Consider the following 13,061-nt stretch of genomic DNA (forward strand, 5'->3'; position numbering starts at 1 on the left):
ATGATTTACTCCGCTCTTGAATTCTACCTACTAGTCAGTTATTTCAGCAAGGTGGGGGGACAGGACCGGCTGGGCGGCTACAGACGGAGGATGACAGCGGTCACGTGGGCCTGTCATCGTTCGGTATACAAACTCCGTACAGTACTCCGTAAGTACGGTACGCTTTTAAAGTAAGTTTACTCCCTCCAGTTATAGTAAGTTAAAAGAGTTGTCATAATCACACAAGATCATATTGACTCCAATGTGACTGAAAAATATACCCCCCAAGAAATAAAGATGGCTGTGAATAGAGTGCTGACTCTATCATTTGTAGGAAAGGGAGCCTCAGGAACTCTTTACTTAGCCTGTCGGTCGTCTTGGCCCCAGCCTCCGTCCCGTACCTGGTGATCCGGGGCATCAAAACACCAAGCTCTTGCTTGAGCTCATCTTGTCTCTTGTCAATGTCAACGTCAACGCATCCATTAGATTTTGTTTTATCCATCATAAAACATTCAGGTCAATTTGCATTGCTGTTTGGCCCCGTTGTTTGCCACTAATTGCTCCCCCTCAACTTCAATCTCTATCGCACTCGCAACCTTTTGCACCTTTGCGCCGACCGCCCTCCCTCCATTGCCGTATACGCGCTTGTTGCAGTCTATTCCTTCCAATGGACAGGCCTTAAGTAGAGGTCAGCGGTCCTGAAACCGCTCAGGCCGGAGGGAATACCCAGGATCCTTCGAATAATGAAGCGCCCGATGTGATCATGGGCTCGACCGAGAATGCAGATGTCGCGAACGAAGGCCACACAAAACAAAATCAAGACGCCCCTCTACCGGAAACAGAAGCAGAAGCAGAACCGAAACCGGCTGAGGAACCAGCTTCGATAAAGAAGAAGCCTGGACTTCAATTTCTCGAGTAAGAATCTTCTTCTATGCGTCAATCTATTATAAACCCGCCTACACTACGTACTCCAACTGGTCATTGTCCTTCAAGAGAACTTTCTAGCTTACCTTACAACAGTTTTCTCACGTCGCCTATCGTTGAACTTGCTATCGGGCCGAAAGAAGACCAGACAGTCTTGACCGCACATCAAAGCCTGCTTTTAGAATCTCCGCTACTTGCAGGGGCGGTCGCGGCCTTCAAGGACTCGAACTCTGTAAGACAACAGTCCGGTTAAATAAGAATATCTGCTAAACTTAACAGCGACGCATCGAACTTCCCGACGAAAATGTGGAAGCTTTTGGATACTTCTTACAATTCCAATACACGCGCAATTACTCGGCCGCATCTACCGGGACCTCAACAGAAGAAGTCGTTGTAGGGGAAATTGACGATAGTGGCGAGCAGTTGTTAAAACATGCACGGGTCTACACGCTAGCGGAGAAGCTTGGTATCTCGCCTCTGAAGACCCTCGCCCATTCCAAAATTCACCGTATCAACAGCACCTCCCAAGGTGAAATAGCCTACGCCCGGTATGTATACACTCATACGTCTATAACCGATGTCACAATTAGGAAGCCAGTAGCTTCATTCTGGGCGATGAGAAGTCATGTCTTGCGTCACGAAGATTTCAAGAAGCTGTGTCTTGAAGTTCCGCAGTTCTGTTTTGACGTACTGAGTCTCGTTCTTGATCAGAAGGGAAAACGTTCACAGGATAGAGCGGAAGCTGAATCCGTGTCAAAGGAAGTGGAAGGAAACGGCTGCAGAGCGGCCTGTAAGTTGGCATGTACAACAATACTCGATAGCTGTTCGAGGGCTTCTAATGGTGTACAGGATAATATAGTATCGCTCAATTGGCCACTACTCTGTTGTTTGGAAACATACATACGGCGTTCACTGTGCCAGTCCTTCTACCTCCTCGATGGCTTTGGGGGCTGTGGTCAGGTTCTCATATCCCTCCTGCGTAATATGAATGTTGTCTTCGATGCGAACTCCGCCCACGCTCCAATAGCGCTCTAAGACATTGGCATCAATATATTGACTCGATTCTTGGGATTTCAAGAAAGGCTCAATGATAAAGCGACAGAAGTAAATCTGAAGGGCAAAGCCACAAAAAACATGTCAGCGACTAACTAGAAATAAGTCAAAGGGACCGAGGTGGGATCTTACTCCTGGTTCAACGGTAATCACGCATCCCGCCGGCAGACGACCTCTCACTCGAAGATACCTAAACATGGAATCCTTGTCCGCATAATTCGGGTTACCTCCGGTGTCATGAGTGTCCATTCCCAAATAATGCCCCAGACCGTGAGGGAAAAACGCCACGCTAATTCTTTTGTCGAATAGTTCATCCTTCGAGCCGCGTAGGATGCCCAGATCTAGCAACCCATCGATTGCAACTCGATGCGCGTGAGCATGTACGTCCTCCCACTGGACACCATCTTTGAGCATCGCAATGCCTTCAATCTGCATACGTAGGACTATCTCATAGATCTGTCGAGTCTCCGTAGCGAATTTGCCGCCTAGAGGGAAGACACGAGTCACATCGGAGCAATACGTACGATACTCCCCTCCTGCATCGATGAGGACACTTCCCTTTCTTTGTTGAGACGCCGGGTCACTCAGAGGATCGTCGTTTCTACCATAATGAAGGGTGGCCCCGTTCTCGCCGCAAGCAACGATTGGATGATAGGATTGCTCTCGCGCGCCGTTCGCAATACACGTGGCAATGAAGGCACCCTCGATTTCACGTTCATTCGTTGCGGACCTAGAGGCTTGTATGGCCGCAATGTGCGCCTTTGCAGAGATTTCGTTTGCCTTTCTCAGGAGGGCAATTTCGTAATTGTCCTTAACGACACGCGTCCTTTCAATTGCGCCCTTCAATAAAGAGTAGTTGGTTTCAATAAAACCATCGAATTTGGTGTCACTCGAAACTTGGTCTGCAATTGCAAAAGCTACAGCATTTCCCTGGTGGGCCGAGGCGGTAGAGGCGAGGGCCTTGTTGACATCGGTCGTCGCAAGCACACTATCGACGTCATAACGCTCCAGGGCCTCGGCCGGGGAAAAAGGTAGGCCGGACCAGATGACTTCCTCGGGATCAACCGGGGGGATGAAAAGTGTCAATTTGTCGGCACTCGTGTCGTATATTAAATAAGAATCAGGAAGCAAGCATCCCGATAAGTAGAAAAAGGGACGGCGTTGCCTGAAAGTCTGCGATCAGTAACCATCATCAGATTGAAGGGCCGCCAATATGTACCTGAACGGCATAGCCTCATCATTGTCTTCAATTAGACGGGTTTTCTGCGCCTCCAGATAAATAATACCGGGACCATCATGCCCATGTGCCACCAGGTGTTCAGCAACCCGGCGCGCATGGGATTTGGCCGGATATTTGCCTGCTAGAACGGCTTCCAAGGTAGTCATCGTCGTCCGCTTCTGATAACAAGATGTCTCAAGACAGTGGCTATGTTCGAAGTCTGTATCAACTCCGTACGATTTTGAGTGCGGATCTCGGCGGAACAACGCAATGTTTGCAAAATAAAATCATAAAATTGGCTGGGAACTGAGAGGGGTTGATTGCGGGGCTCAACACCTGCCAACCATCGGCTAACATCGGGGTTCGTTCCGCAGTCCTACGGAAGTACGGAGTATGAAATTGTGGGGAGACAATGGTAATACAAGGACTTATCCGGGAGCCTTCGGACACGAATATGTTGCAAAGTTGCTAAGAAAGTCATATCGTTTCCCCCCCGACGTTCTGTATACTCTAGCTAAGCCAGGGGTGCATTGTTATTTTTCGTACAGGTAGATCATTCATGGATATTCTGGCTAGCAGGGACATCCTCGAATTCCATTTCCCAATTATCAACTTCTGCAAATTTCCGTGCCTGTTCTCTCAGCTCCTCGCTAATGAAGTTTACTGACAATTCTTCCTGCAGTGATTCTGCCTCGAATGTGTCCGAGTCAGGGGGAGACGATATAGGGGAAGAGGAATTTATTTCGTTGTTTTCTTTGTCCGTCTCCAACCTGTTTCCATTATTTTCCTTGATTTGTTTTGGGCGCGTGGCCGCTGAATTGGCTTGGTTTCCATATGGCTTGGCGGTCTTCTGAGCGCCATGTGTATTTCGAACGTTGGGGAGTTTTTTAGACTTATCTAGTCGCTTTCGTTGCGGCCATGATATTTTTTGGCCGGGAAGATAACTTAGTTCATCCTCTTCGTGCTCACCAGCAGACTCATCATCGTCGCTCGAATTGTCTGGGTCCTCCACGTTAGACACGTGGCGAGGTTTGCGCCGCCGTTGATGTCGTCTAGGAAGGAGCTTGTCTTGGAGAGTGGTGGTCGGAAGACTAATTTTTTTATCAGACTCCCTATCGGCATTCTCGATTGCGAGTTGCCGAGGACCTTCTAACGTCGCAGCCGATGCGGGGCTTGGAGGCAAGCTGCTGCTCAAGGGTGGTGCCGTTGCTTGCGTCGACAATGCGAAAGATGCTGGGGTTTGAGGTGATACCATGAAGGAACGCAGTTCTCGTCCATGATTAGGATTTGGCGAAGTTGCCAAGTTGATAGGACTGGTTCCCATTCCAGCCAGAGGTGCTTCGGGATTCGCATTCTCGTTTAGGGATCGTCTGCGCTTGCGCGATCCACCGCTAGAAGGCAATGATGGAGAGGAAGCCACAGCACTCTGCATCACGAGTGATTTTCCTCTGGAAAGGTTCAGTGGGGTAGACTCGTCTTCTGGGCTGAAGCCACCGAGAAAGTCGTCATCGTCAAAATCTGAGGAACCATCCTCTGCTTGCATCATCTGCAGGATACTCGGTTGCCGGGGCCGTCGTCTGAAATTACTCAATATGGAACTTTCAAATGCAGGCGTACCGGGAATTTTAGAGCTAATATCTCCTTTACGTCCGGCCACGGAAAGAGTAGATGAATAACCACGAGATCGAGTGGGTGGTCGGCTCCCTGTTGCTCCACGCTCCCCCATCGGTGACGACTCAATCGCTAGTTCTTGAGCATCGGATATGGGAGTCTGGTCCCTCGCCTGCCGTGAGATACCCGACGCTTGAGTATTCACCCTGGGTTGTGTCGCGGTTTCCACATCTGTATTGTATTTCGACGGCGATTCTAATGTTTGAGCCGGGTCGGCATCCTCCCGTCTAGGACTGCGCTGGGGTACTTCATTTGAGGCTGTCGAGGTTTTGGTGACGGGGCGAGTCCGTTTTGACGGGGGGCGGGGCATGTTGACTGGGGTTGAAAGAACGAATCAACAGAGGTGGAACTTGGGGTTCTCCTTATTGAGAGGGTTGTAAAGCAAAGACAACTACGGTGTAGAGTTAATACACCACTGGTCTCCGTTTCTTAATCTGGGTCGTTGACGACGATATCTGCGGCAGGATTTTCTGTTTTCGAGGTTAAAATTCAGGATATAGCAGAGAAAATGGAAGCAGACACGCACAAAGATTTAGGTGGTCGAATGAAGCAGTTAGATCTAATCGACCGAAAATTATTGGGTAGACAGGCTACTTGGGCTATACCAGAGGACCTTGTCGCGTTCCTTTTTTGTTTTTGGCGACAGAACGCGTCGGGTTAGCACGTGGTCATTCACCTGGCCCGCCGGGAGAGGGAAGTACTACTCCGTATTACCCAGTACCCACCAGGTATTCACGTACCAGTCCTGTACTCAATATGTACATATTTGGTACCTACTCCGTACCTGCTAGGAACATGTCTATATCCATGTGATCTAGACCGATTGTATCACGGCTTGTTGGCCGCAAATTCCTGTACCTACCAGTACCTACCGTGCCCAATGGCACCTGCACTGCGGAGTACATAGTTGCAGCTGTAATGTTTCCCCTTCCCCCTTCCTTTTCTTTTTTCTCTCTCATTCCCCACTACTCCGTACTCTCTACACACACCAAAAAACCATGACAATTAAACCTTCATATGATCATGCCTTGGTCTTGATCATCTTCCGTGCTTTGGCTTGCCCGATCATCTGATGACCGACTCTTGGGTTGGTTCATCCTCGGCTAGTTATCAAGAATAAGTGACTAACTAATATATTAGAGCCTCTGCGATTGAGCTAGCATCCGCCCCGCTTTCTGTTGGGTTCGGATGGTTGGTGGAAAAGACAGCAATATCGCTACCTACCTATGATGCGGAAAGACTCTGGCTTATTCCCTTCCCCCCTCCCCATCAAGTAGGTAGCTGATCTGATCCCTTGTCTGCTGTCTGCATGAAATTTGCTCCAAAAGCGAACGATCTGCTCCTAACCGTTTTCAAAATGCGTATTGTTGATCCGTTGATCCTACAATGAGTGGACTACTGGCCGCTTGATTTGTCCGAACTTGTGCATACACCATACGCTGCTACCTCTCCCCCCGGTGAAAGATCCAGCAGGTCTATTTGACCCGCTTACATCTATTTGAAACACCCCAGCATCAACGACACCATGTCTCCCTCTCCTGAACAAGACGGGGACGCACTTTTCAACGCAACTACTGCAATTCCTTCCAATGATGTTCAGACTAGCAAGAAAAAGCGTTCAAACTCGGAAGTGACAGAGTATCCCCGGCGGCGAGCTACAATAGCGGTAAGTCAATATCCTTTCCTGTAGCGCTTCCTCTCACGCCCCCACTTCCATAAGTCCCTTTTTCATAACGGTACTACTCGCCGGTTTTGCTTTATATTGATCGCCGACTATGAGGGGGGAGGAGATGACAGTGCCAGATATGTCGCCTTCGAAAAACAAGATGCAATGGCGCACGGCCAAGATGTCAGCTATGCACCGACCTCGACGTAGACTGCATCTACAGAGAACCCGGCATTAAACTCGATGCGGGCGATAAGCTGATTATTGAAAGACTAAACAGAATCGAAGGATTATTGCAATCTAGTCTAATCGGTCAGCCAGTTTCATTGCCATTGTCTACTCAATCGCCTACGACTAGCAATGACACCCATAGCGACGATGTTATGGGGAAGACATCAAATCTCGTTGCCATGCCGGGAAGAACATCTGTAGTTGGACTCGGTTCATGGGCGAATCCACCTACAAGCATATCTACGATGCCCAAAGTACATACTACGCCTGCATTACATCTTCTACAGTGGCCGCTGATTCGAGACTTGGTCTCTGGTCCTTATGATCCTCATACCTTGCTACAGCTTGAAATGGCTCGCGAGCCGCTCCGAACGTCCTCACCCATGGAGTTTGACTTGTCCAACGCAGGGCTTTATATTCAGGCATTCTTCGAACGAGTCAATGTCTGGTATGCCTGTGTCAACCCCAACACGTGGACTCAGTACTACAATGCTGCTGTCTCGGTCAGTTTTCGAGAAGGCCCTGAGAGTTGTGTTGCTCTCCTGGTATTAGCTCTCGGTTGTGCCGCCCGATGTGGAAGTATCTCATGTATTTCTCAAAATGAAGATGCACCAGGCCTTCCATATTTTGCAGCGGCATGGAGTCTTCTTCCATCCGTCATGATGCGAAATTCGGTACTTGCTGCCCAGTGCATAATTCTCACGTCCGCCTATCTATTCTACTTGGTCCGGCCCCTGGAAGCCTGGACTCTGTTATCAAATGCTAGTATGAAATTGCAGTTGCTATTCGGCAATCCCTCGCGCGTTCCTTCGCAATGGAGGGAGCTAAGTGTGAGAGTATATTGGAATGCTCTTTTATACGAGAGTGACCTGCTAGCAGAACTGGACTTGCCGCACTCTGGCATAGTACACTTTGAGGAGCTTGTCGACCTCCCGGGTCGGTTTGAGGAGGAAGAGGATGATGAGGAAGATGAGGATGAAGAAGAAGAAGAAGAAGAAGAAGAAGAAGAAGAAGAAGAAGAGGGAGTAGACAGCGAACGTCGAGAAGGTGAGGTTGTGAATCGATTTATCGGCCGTGACGAGCTCTGGTACTTCCTAGCGGAGATTGCTTTGAGACGCTTGCTCAATCGAGTGAGCCATATGATCTATCAGAAAGACAATTCTCTAACCCTAGGCTCCCTTGGACCAATAGTCTCGGAGCTAGATTTCCAACTCTCACAGTGGTATGAAAATCTTCCTCAGCCACTTCAGTTCCCGCTTTCTCACACACCCACTTCCAATCCGGTCCAAACTGTCCTCAGGCTGCGGTATTTTGCATGCCGTACAATCATCTACCGACCATATATATTGGCTGTTTTCGAAAACGAGCAGGCATGTTCGGATCCTAATGTGAGGGAGTGCTGCCGACGATGCTTGGAAGCTACCTTACGCCAGCTTGAGAATATCACAAGCCACCGTGAAGGACATCTCCCGTACCTCTGGCAGGGTGCGCTGTCGATGGTATCACAAACGTTATTGATTATGGGTGCAACGATGTCCCCAGCTCTTTCGACTCTACTGCCCCCAACAAGTCAGGTGGACCGAGTAATTTCCAGTGTCATGGCGGAGGTTGATAGATATGCACATCTTGCTCCAAGCTTAAAACTATCTGCAGAGATAATCCGGGATGCAGAAAGACGCCGACAAATATGTTTCATGTCAACAGGACAGCGAGTATGATGGATATCTAATTGAAATGGAGTCTATCTAAGTGGTCAGTTCCCACTGAGCTTATGACCGAAACCCAGAGATAATGGGGCCTATGCCAAGTATGCTTGCTTCTATCTTTATGGACACGCTTTCGCGGTGGCAAGATTTCTAAACTCGCCCGGGTGTACTTGCCTCCTTTCACCCGTCCAATTGTTGTACATCTGTTTTACTTGGTTGGACATATGTATATGTGCGTGTTTTTCTCCGGAAGTAAGCGACCCGTTGCAATTCTGATTTCGTAGGGTTTACCAGGGTATCGGCCGAGCACAATACGAGATAGTAGGGGGTATATGTCTGCAGCAACGATTCACCGGCGGGTTCTCGTTTGCGGGCCCTTGTGATTGATTATTGGCGAGCATGGTTATGAAAAAAATGATCGGACTAGGCTGGTCGCCACCCGAGATGCTGCATACGTCCAAGGGATCCTGTAAAGACACGATTGCCCGATTGCACTCGAATCACTATATATATACATAATCAGAAAATGGTAATAATCATATCGTCTAATATCATATTCCTTGAAGCAGAATTCTCATGGTGAAAAAGCCGGCGCCAGCAATAGACGAATAGGAAAAGCCCGAAGACTATGAAAGGGAATACAGCTGTCTATATTAAGACCCATTCACTACCCCGTTTTATGAACTTGTCAAGCATCACGCCGATGTCATTCAAAGCAAAACGACATATATAAAATCCAAAAAATTCCGCAGCATGACGCGTGCTCAGTTCGAGACCAACAAGGGTCTGGGAGGAGTGCTTGAGACCTGGATCTTCAACTTGCTGCGCAATTTGATCTGTCCAAGGATTTATTATTATCCAGTTATAAACGGTTTGGTGGCCAGGTTTCACTTACCTAACACTTGAGCTGCGTCACAAAGTCGAGCCAAAGCGCCCATGTAATTCGCGTTGGGTCCACTGAATTGGTGCTGAGTTACATTATGCTTGACGAGCTGAGAGTTGGGCATCAGAGTCATAGGAAGTGAGCTTATTGTGAGGTTGTCTTTGCTGCCATCCTTGGAATTGGAGACCGATGTTGATGTTGTAGCACCAAACCCGGAGTTTTTCGACCGTAATTTGCGCCAGGAGCTCAAATACGACTTTCCTGCTCCAGTTGAGGACTTTGGAGGTACAGTGTCGATGTGTGTGGGGTCCTCTGTAGATTGAGATGATTTGAAAAGTGGCATGGCACCTTGGACACCAACCTCGCTGCCGACCTTTTTAGACAGGGATATTTGCACCTGGTCGAGAATACTTTCCAGGGACTGCATCTCCTCTAGTACGGCATCGGCATCATAAGTATCCACCTTGGCTAGTTTAAGTAGTGCTGCTGTCAATAGATCACAGTTTGAGACTTTTTCTTCGACCGCCTTGATTTTCACATTCTTTACTCTCCATACATCGCGAGGGACGAACAACTTCGTCGTCAGATACCCACCACGAGGGTGGGTTATCGTTTGGAAGATACACCGCATAAGCCAGAAGGGGCGCAGGAGAAAGGATTCTGGGCATGGCTCCAGGGGCAAAGGCGCATTAGTAGCCATCAAGTTGGGGGAGCCAAGGCTGGTGGGTGAATGGATGTGATTATCAAATAGGTACAGTCCACCACTAGGAAGACCGTTGGGAGCAAAACTCGCCCCGGTGGGCGTAGGTAGAACTGACGCTGCAGTGACGGCCGTTCCCTTCTGATAATCAAGAGATGGGAAGGCATTGTTTGATGGTGTGCCTGGCGATTCATAAGTCGAATCAAGACCCGCAACCGATACATTTCTAGCTCGAAACATTTTCGGTCCCAAGTGAGGCTTGTCCAAATTATCCGGTGCCGATGGAATTTTCCCAATTGGGCGCACCGCAGGCTCCGTAGAATCCTCGTCATCTGCAACCCGGCCGAGGCTTGCCTTTGCGGGGATCTCTCCAATGAAGGAACTCACAGATGCATTTCGCTTGCTCGAATGTACTGCAGACTTTGAGGTGGGACGGTCGACAGATTTGGCTATGTTCATAGGAAACCCAGTCTTGGGTTCATCTTTAAGCGGGGGAGACGGTGGGCGAAAATTGGGCGGCGCCGAAGGTTTGCTCTGTCCAGATAGGTCAGAGCTACTTTTGAGCCGAGTTTCAATTTTCAGTTCAGCGGTTTTCTGGCGCGACATTCTTCGTTCTCGTACACTTGGGCCCAGTGCCGGAGGAAGAGCTGGTTTGGTAAAGGTGGGGGAAGCATTAGTTGAAGAGTTTGATTTGGTTCTGCTCGGCTGTAGATTTTGGTCTTCGGGAAGGGTATCCTCTGCAAGCGGAGACAAGGCTGCGCCAGCCATTGTCGCGTGAGATGTCGCTGAGCTATCCCAAGTTCTTCCAGACAAGTTGCTCGAATCTGACTGCCGAGGAAGAGCAGGCTTAGATTGAAGATCAAATTCAAATTCATCCATCACATATTCTCTAGTCATCTCTTCCAATAGCCGCTCCTCTTCTTCGGCTTCTTCATCAAGGTAGCTTGAGTCATTGCCCAGAGATTGATCAATTGGCGTTTGTTCCAAATATGCATCTCGGCCACGCGTCATTGCCACCTCAGCCTCTCGTTCGGCTTCTCGGACTTTTTGTTTTGCCAACTCGACATTTCTGCGGGCATTTGCCACAATATCATCACCGTGGTGTTTGCCACTTGATTCTATTGCGGGCTCTAGGCCTTCATCGTAGGCGGCCTCGACAGCGGCATCAAGAGCCGCATCAAATTCAGCCTCTGTAGTGTGGCAGAACAGGCGACTTCCCCTATGGCGAAGATATACCGACGATGCTTTGGATCCCATTGAAGCAGGAGAGGATGCGCCGGATTCATCGATAGTATCAAGCCAAGAGGTTGACTCGTAAATATCCCTACCGTGTGTGTTGGCCGCTGATAGATCGGAGTATTGTGAATTGTCAATGAAAGCTTGATGCGGGCTGAACATTTCTGCAATGTCTTCTGCGGCAGATGAAGCTGCCATTTCTGAATGTTCCAGTCCCGACGCTCTGGGGAACGACTCGAAATGGGACCCATCGGTGTGCCTATCAAGAGCCGCTAATGCGTCTATATTCCGTGGGTCATCCAGCACGGAAGGCAAAAGCGACTGGCGTCTTGGTGGAATTTGGTCGAGAACCATTGGCCTTGATTCCTCCGTCAATGAGAGACGAGGACCAGAGAAACGATGTGAAGGTCGAGCATGATCCCTAGGTAACACCCCGGCCTCGTCCTCCTCTACTGACTGAGAAAGACCCCCGTAAGACTCTTGGCTAAGTGGGCGTTCGGGAAGTGCTTTGCTTTCGGGTTCTCGAAAAGAAAGATCCATGCGTTGCAGTTCGGTGACACGAATCATATACGTGTCGCGCTATACAACTTAGCCCCTCAGCCCGATACAGAGTGGAGATTACTAGGAACTTACAATCTCTTGAAGTTTGAGCTTTTCATCTTTGCCCCCATTACTCCGAACCATCACCAGCTGCAAAAGTTGGCAGGCATCACTGTAGGCTTCCATGGCACCTTCAAAATTAGCCGCATTATCTAGAAGAACGGCAGTATTCGCTTTCTGTAGTGCTTTTGAAAGCATCGCCTTCTGGGAATGACCTCGTCGTCGTTCAGTAGACAGGTGTGAATCATCGTCAATGGGAAGTTCGTTATCTTGCAGGCGCTGGATAGCGTTTGGGGGAGGCATTTGCTGGAAATTTTTCGTTTCTCCGCCGTTCATAGACCACGGGTTCTGGAATAAATTCGGGATCATCGTCGGCTCGGACGAGACATCAACGTCCGCAGGGTTTGCGCCTACAAGACCGGCTGAAAAAGTTGGCGATGTATCAATTCCTCGAAGTATTGATGTGGCCGGATTTAAAAAATCAGTTGGGCCTTGATCTAGAATAGATCCGTGGTAGACTTCACCGTCTATCGGTGCGTTGATAGCACGAGGCGGGATACTTGAGAGCCCCATGTTCGCGCTTGGTTGTGCCCCTTCGGTATGGTCGCGATCAGTAGTGCTAAGCACCCTGGAATGGTTTCCCGTGTAGTGACCAATATGGTCAGTTGAAACCTTGCTTGATGCCGTGGATTGGGACCAACGATTCAAGCTTCCCAAGCCTTCTCGGATATTGTTATCGCCTGGGCTGGTTGGAGGGGATTCTGCAACCGGCGTCATGACGGAACCTGAGATGGCGGACGCCGTTGGCTCATGTTGAGAACCATTGGCTGGAAGACCAAGTAACTGGTCGGCTCTTGACCCCGACGAGGTTGTTGCAGCCGCGCTTTCTGGCATCGAATTGCCGCGCATCATCGTAGTAGGACACAGATGTAATGTGGGCTGTGAGGTAGACCGGACGATATGGCGAATATGGCGAATATGGCGACTATGTCTAAGTCTTACCAGCTTGTCTCTTTACGCCTTAGGTTGACGACGGTCGGTAAATGACACCCTTTGTGGCAGATCGACGACTCCGTATGTTTGATCCCAATTACAGCCCCGGTGTCGTCAGCAGATTTGTACCGAGGTTGTCCAACGCGCCTGCCGCTTTACAAGAATTATAGGTGCCACAGTTTCTGGGAACCTAGGCTTTG

General features: G+C 49.2%; 5 protein-coding genes across 5 annotated transcripts; 2 read left to right on the plus strand and 3 right to left on the minus strand.

Moving 5' to 3' along the window:
• KD926_001673 (uncharacterized protein) lies at positions 1 to 1,568 on the plus strand (the record flags this gene model as incomplete). Its single annotated transcript, XM_053105246.1, has 5 exons — positions 1 to 148; positions 666 to 894; positions 1,000 to 1,135; positions 1,183 to 1,451; positions 1,502 to 1,568. 5 exons carry the CDS (start codon positions 1 to 3, stop codon positions 1,566 to 1,568), a joined length of 849 nt encoding a protein of 282 aa, XP_052951580.1.
• A 244-nt stretch (positions 1,569 to 1,812) lies between these two features.
• Positions 1,813 to 3,342, minus strand: KD926_001674 (aminopeptidase P family protein; the record flags this gene model as incomplete). Its single annotated transcript, XM_053105247.1, has 3 exons — positions 1,813 to 2,013; positions 2,089 to 3,121; positions 3,176 to 3,342. The coding sequence occupies 3 exons, from the start codon at positions 3,340 to 3,342 to the stop codon at positions 1,813 to 1,815; spliced, it is 1,401 nt and encodes a 466-aa protein (XP_052951581.1).
• A 386-nt stretch (positions 3,343 to 3,728) lies between these two features.
• Positions 3,729 to 5,156, minus strand: KD926_001675 (uncharacterized protein; the record flags this gene model as incomplete). The annotated part of the gene is made up of 1 exon (XM_053105248.1): positions 3,729 to 5,156. The coding sequence occupies one exon, from the start codon at positions 5,154 to 5,156 to the stop codon at positions 3,729 to 3,731; it is 1,428 nt and encodes a 475-aa protein (XP_052951582.1).
• A 1,832-nt stretch (positions 5,157 to 6,988) lies between these two features.
• Positions 6,989 to 8,461, plus strand: KD926_001676 (putative C6 finger domain protein; the record flags this gene model as incomplete). The annotated part of the gene is made up of 1 exon (XM_053105249.1): positions 6,989 to 8,461. The coding sequence occupies one exon, from the start codon at positions 6,989 to 6,991 to the stop codon at positions 8,459 to 8,461; it is 1,473 nt and encodes a 490-aa protein (XP_052951583.1).
• A 636-nt stretch (positions 8,462 to 9,097) lies between these two features.
• KD926_001677 (uncharacterized protein) lies at positions 9,098 to 12,777 on the minus strand (the record flags this gene model as incomplete). The annotated part of the gene is made up of 3 exons (XM_053105250.1): positions 9,098 to 9,285; positions 9,345 to 11,847; positions 11,902 to 12,777. 3 exons carry the CDS (start codon positions 12,775 to 12,777, stop codon positions 9,098 to 9,100), a joined length of 3,567 nt encoding a protein of 1,188 aa, XP_052951584.1.
• Between the last annotated feature and the right edge of the window lie 284 nt (positions 12,778 to 13,061).

Source organism: Aspergillus affinis, assembly GCF_023601865.1.
Source record: "Aspergillus affinis strain CMG 70 chromosome Unknown NODE_133_length_96891_cov_85_351106, whole genome shotgun sequence".
Taxonomy (NCBI): Eukaryota; Fungi; Ascomycota; class Eurotiomycetes; order Eurotiales; family Aspergillaceae; genus Aspergillus; species Aspergillus affinis.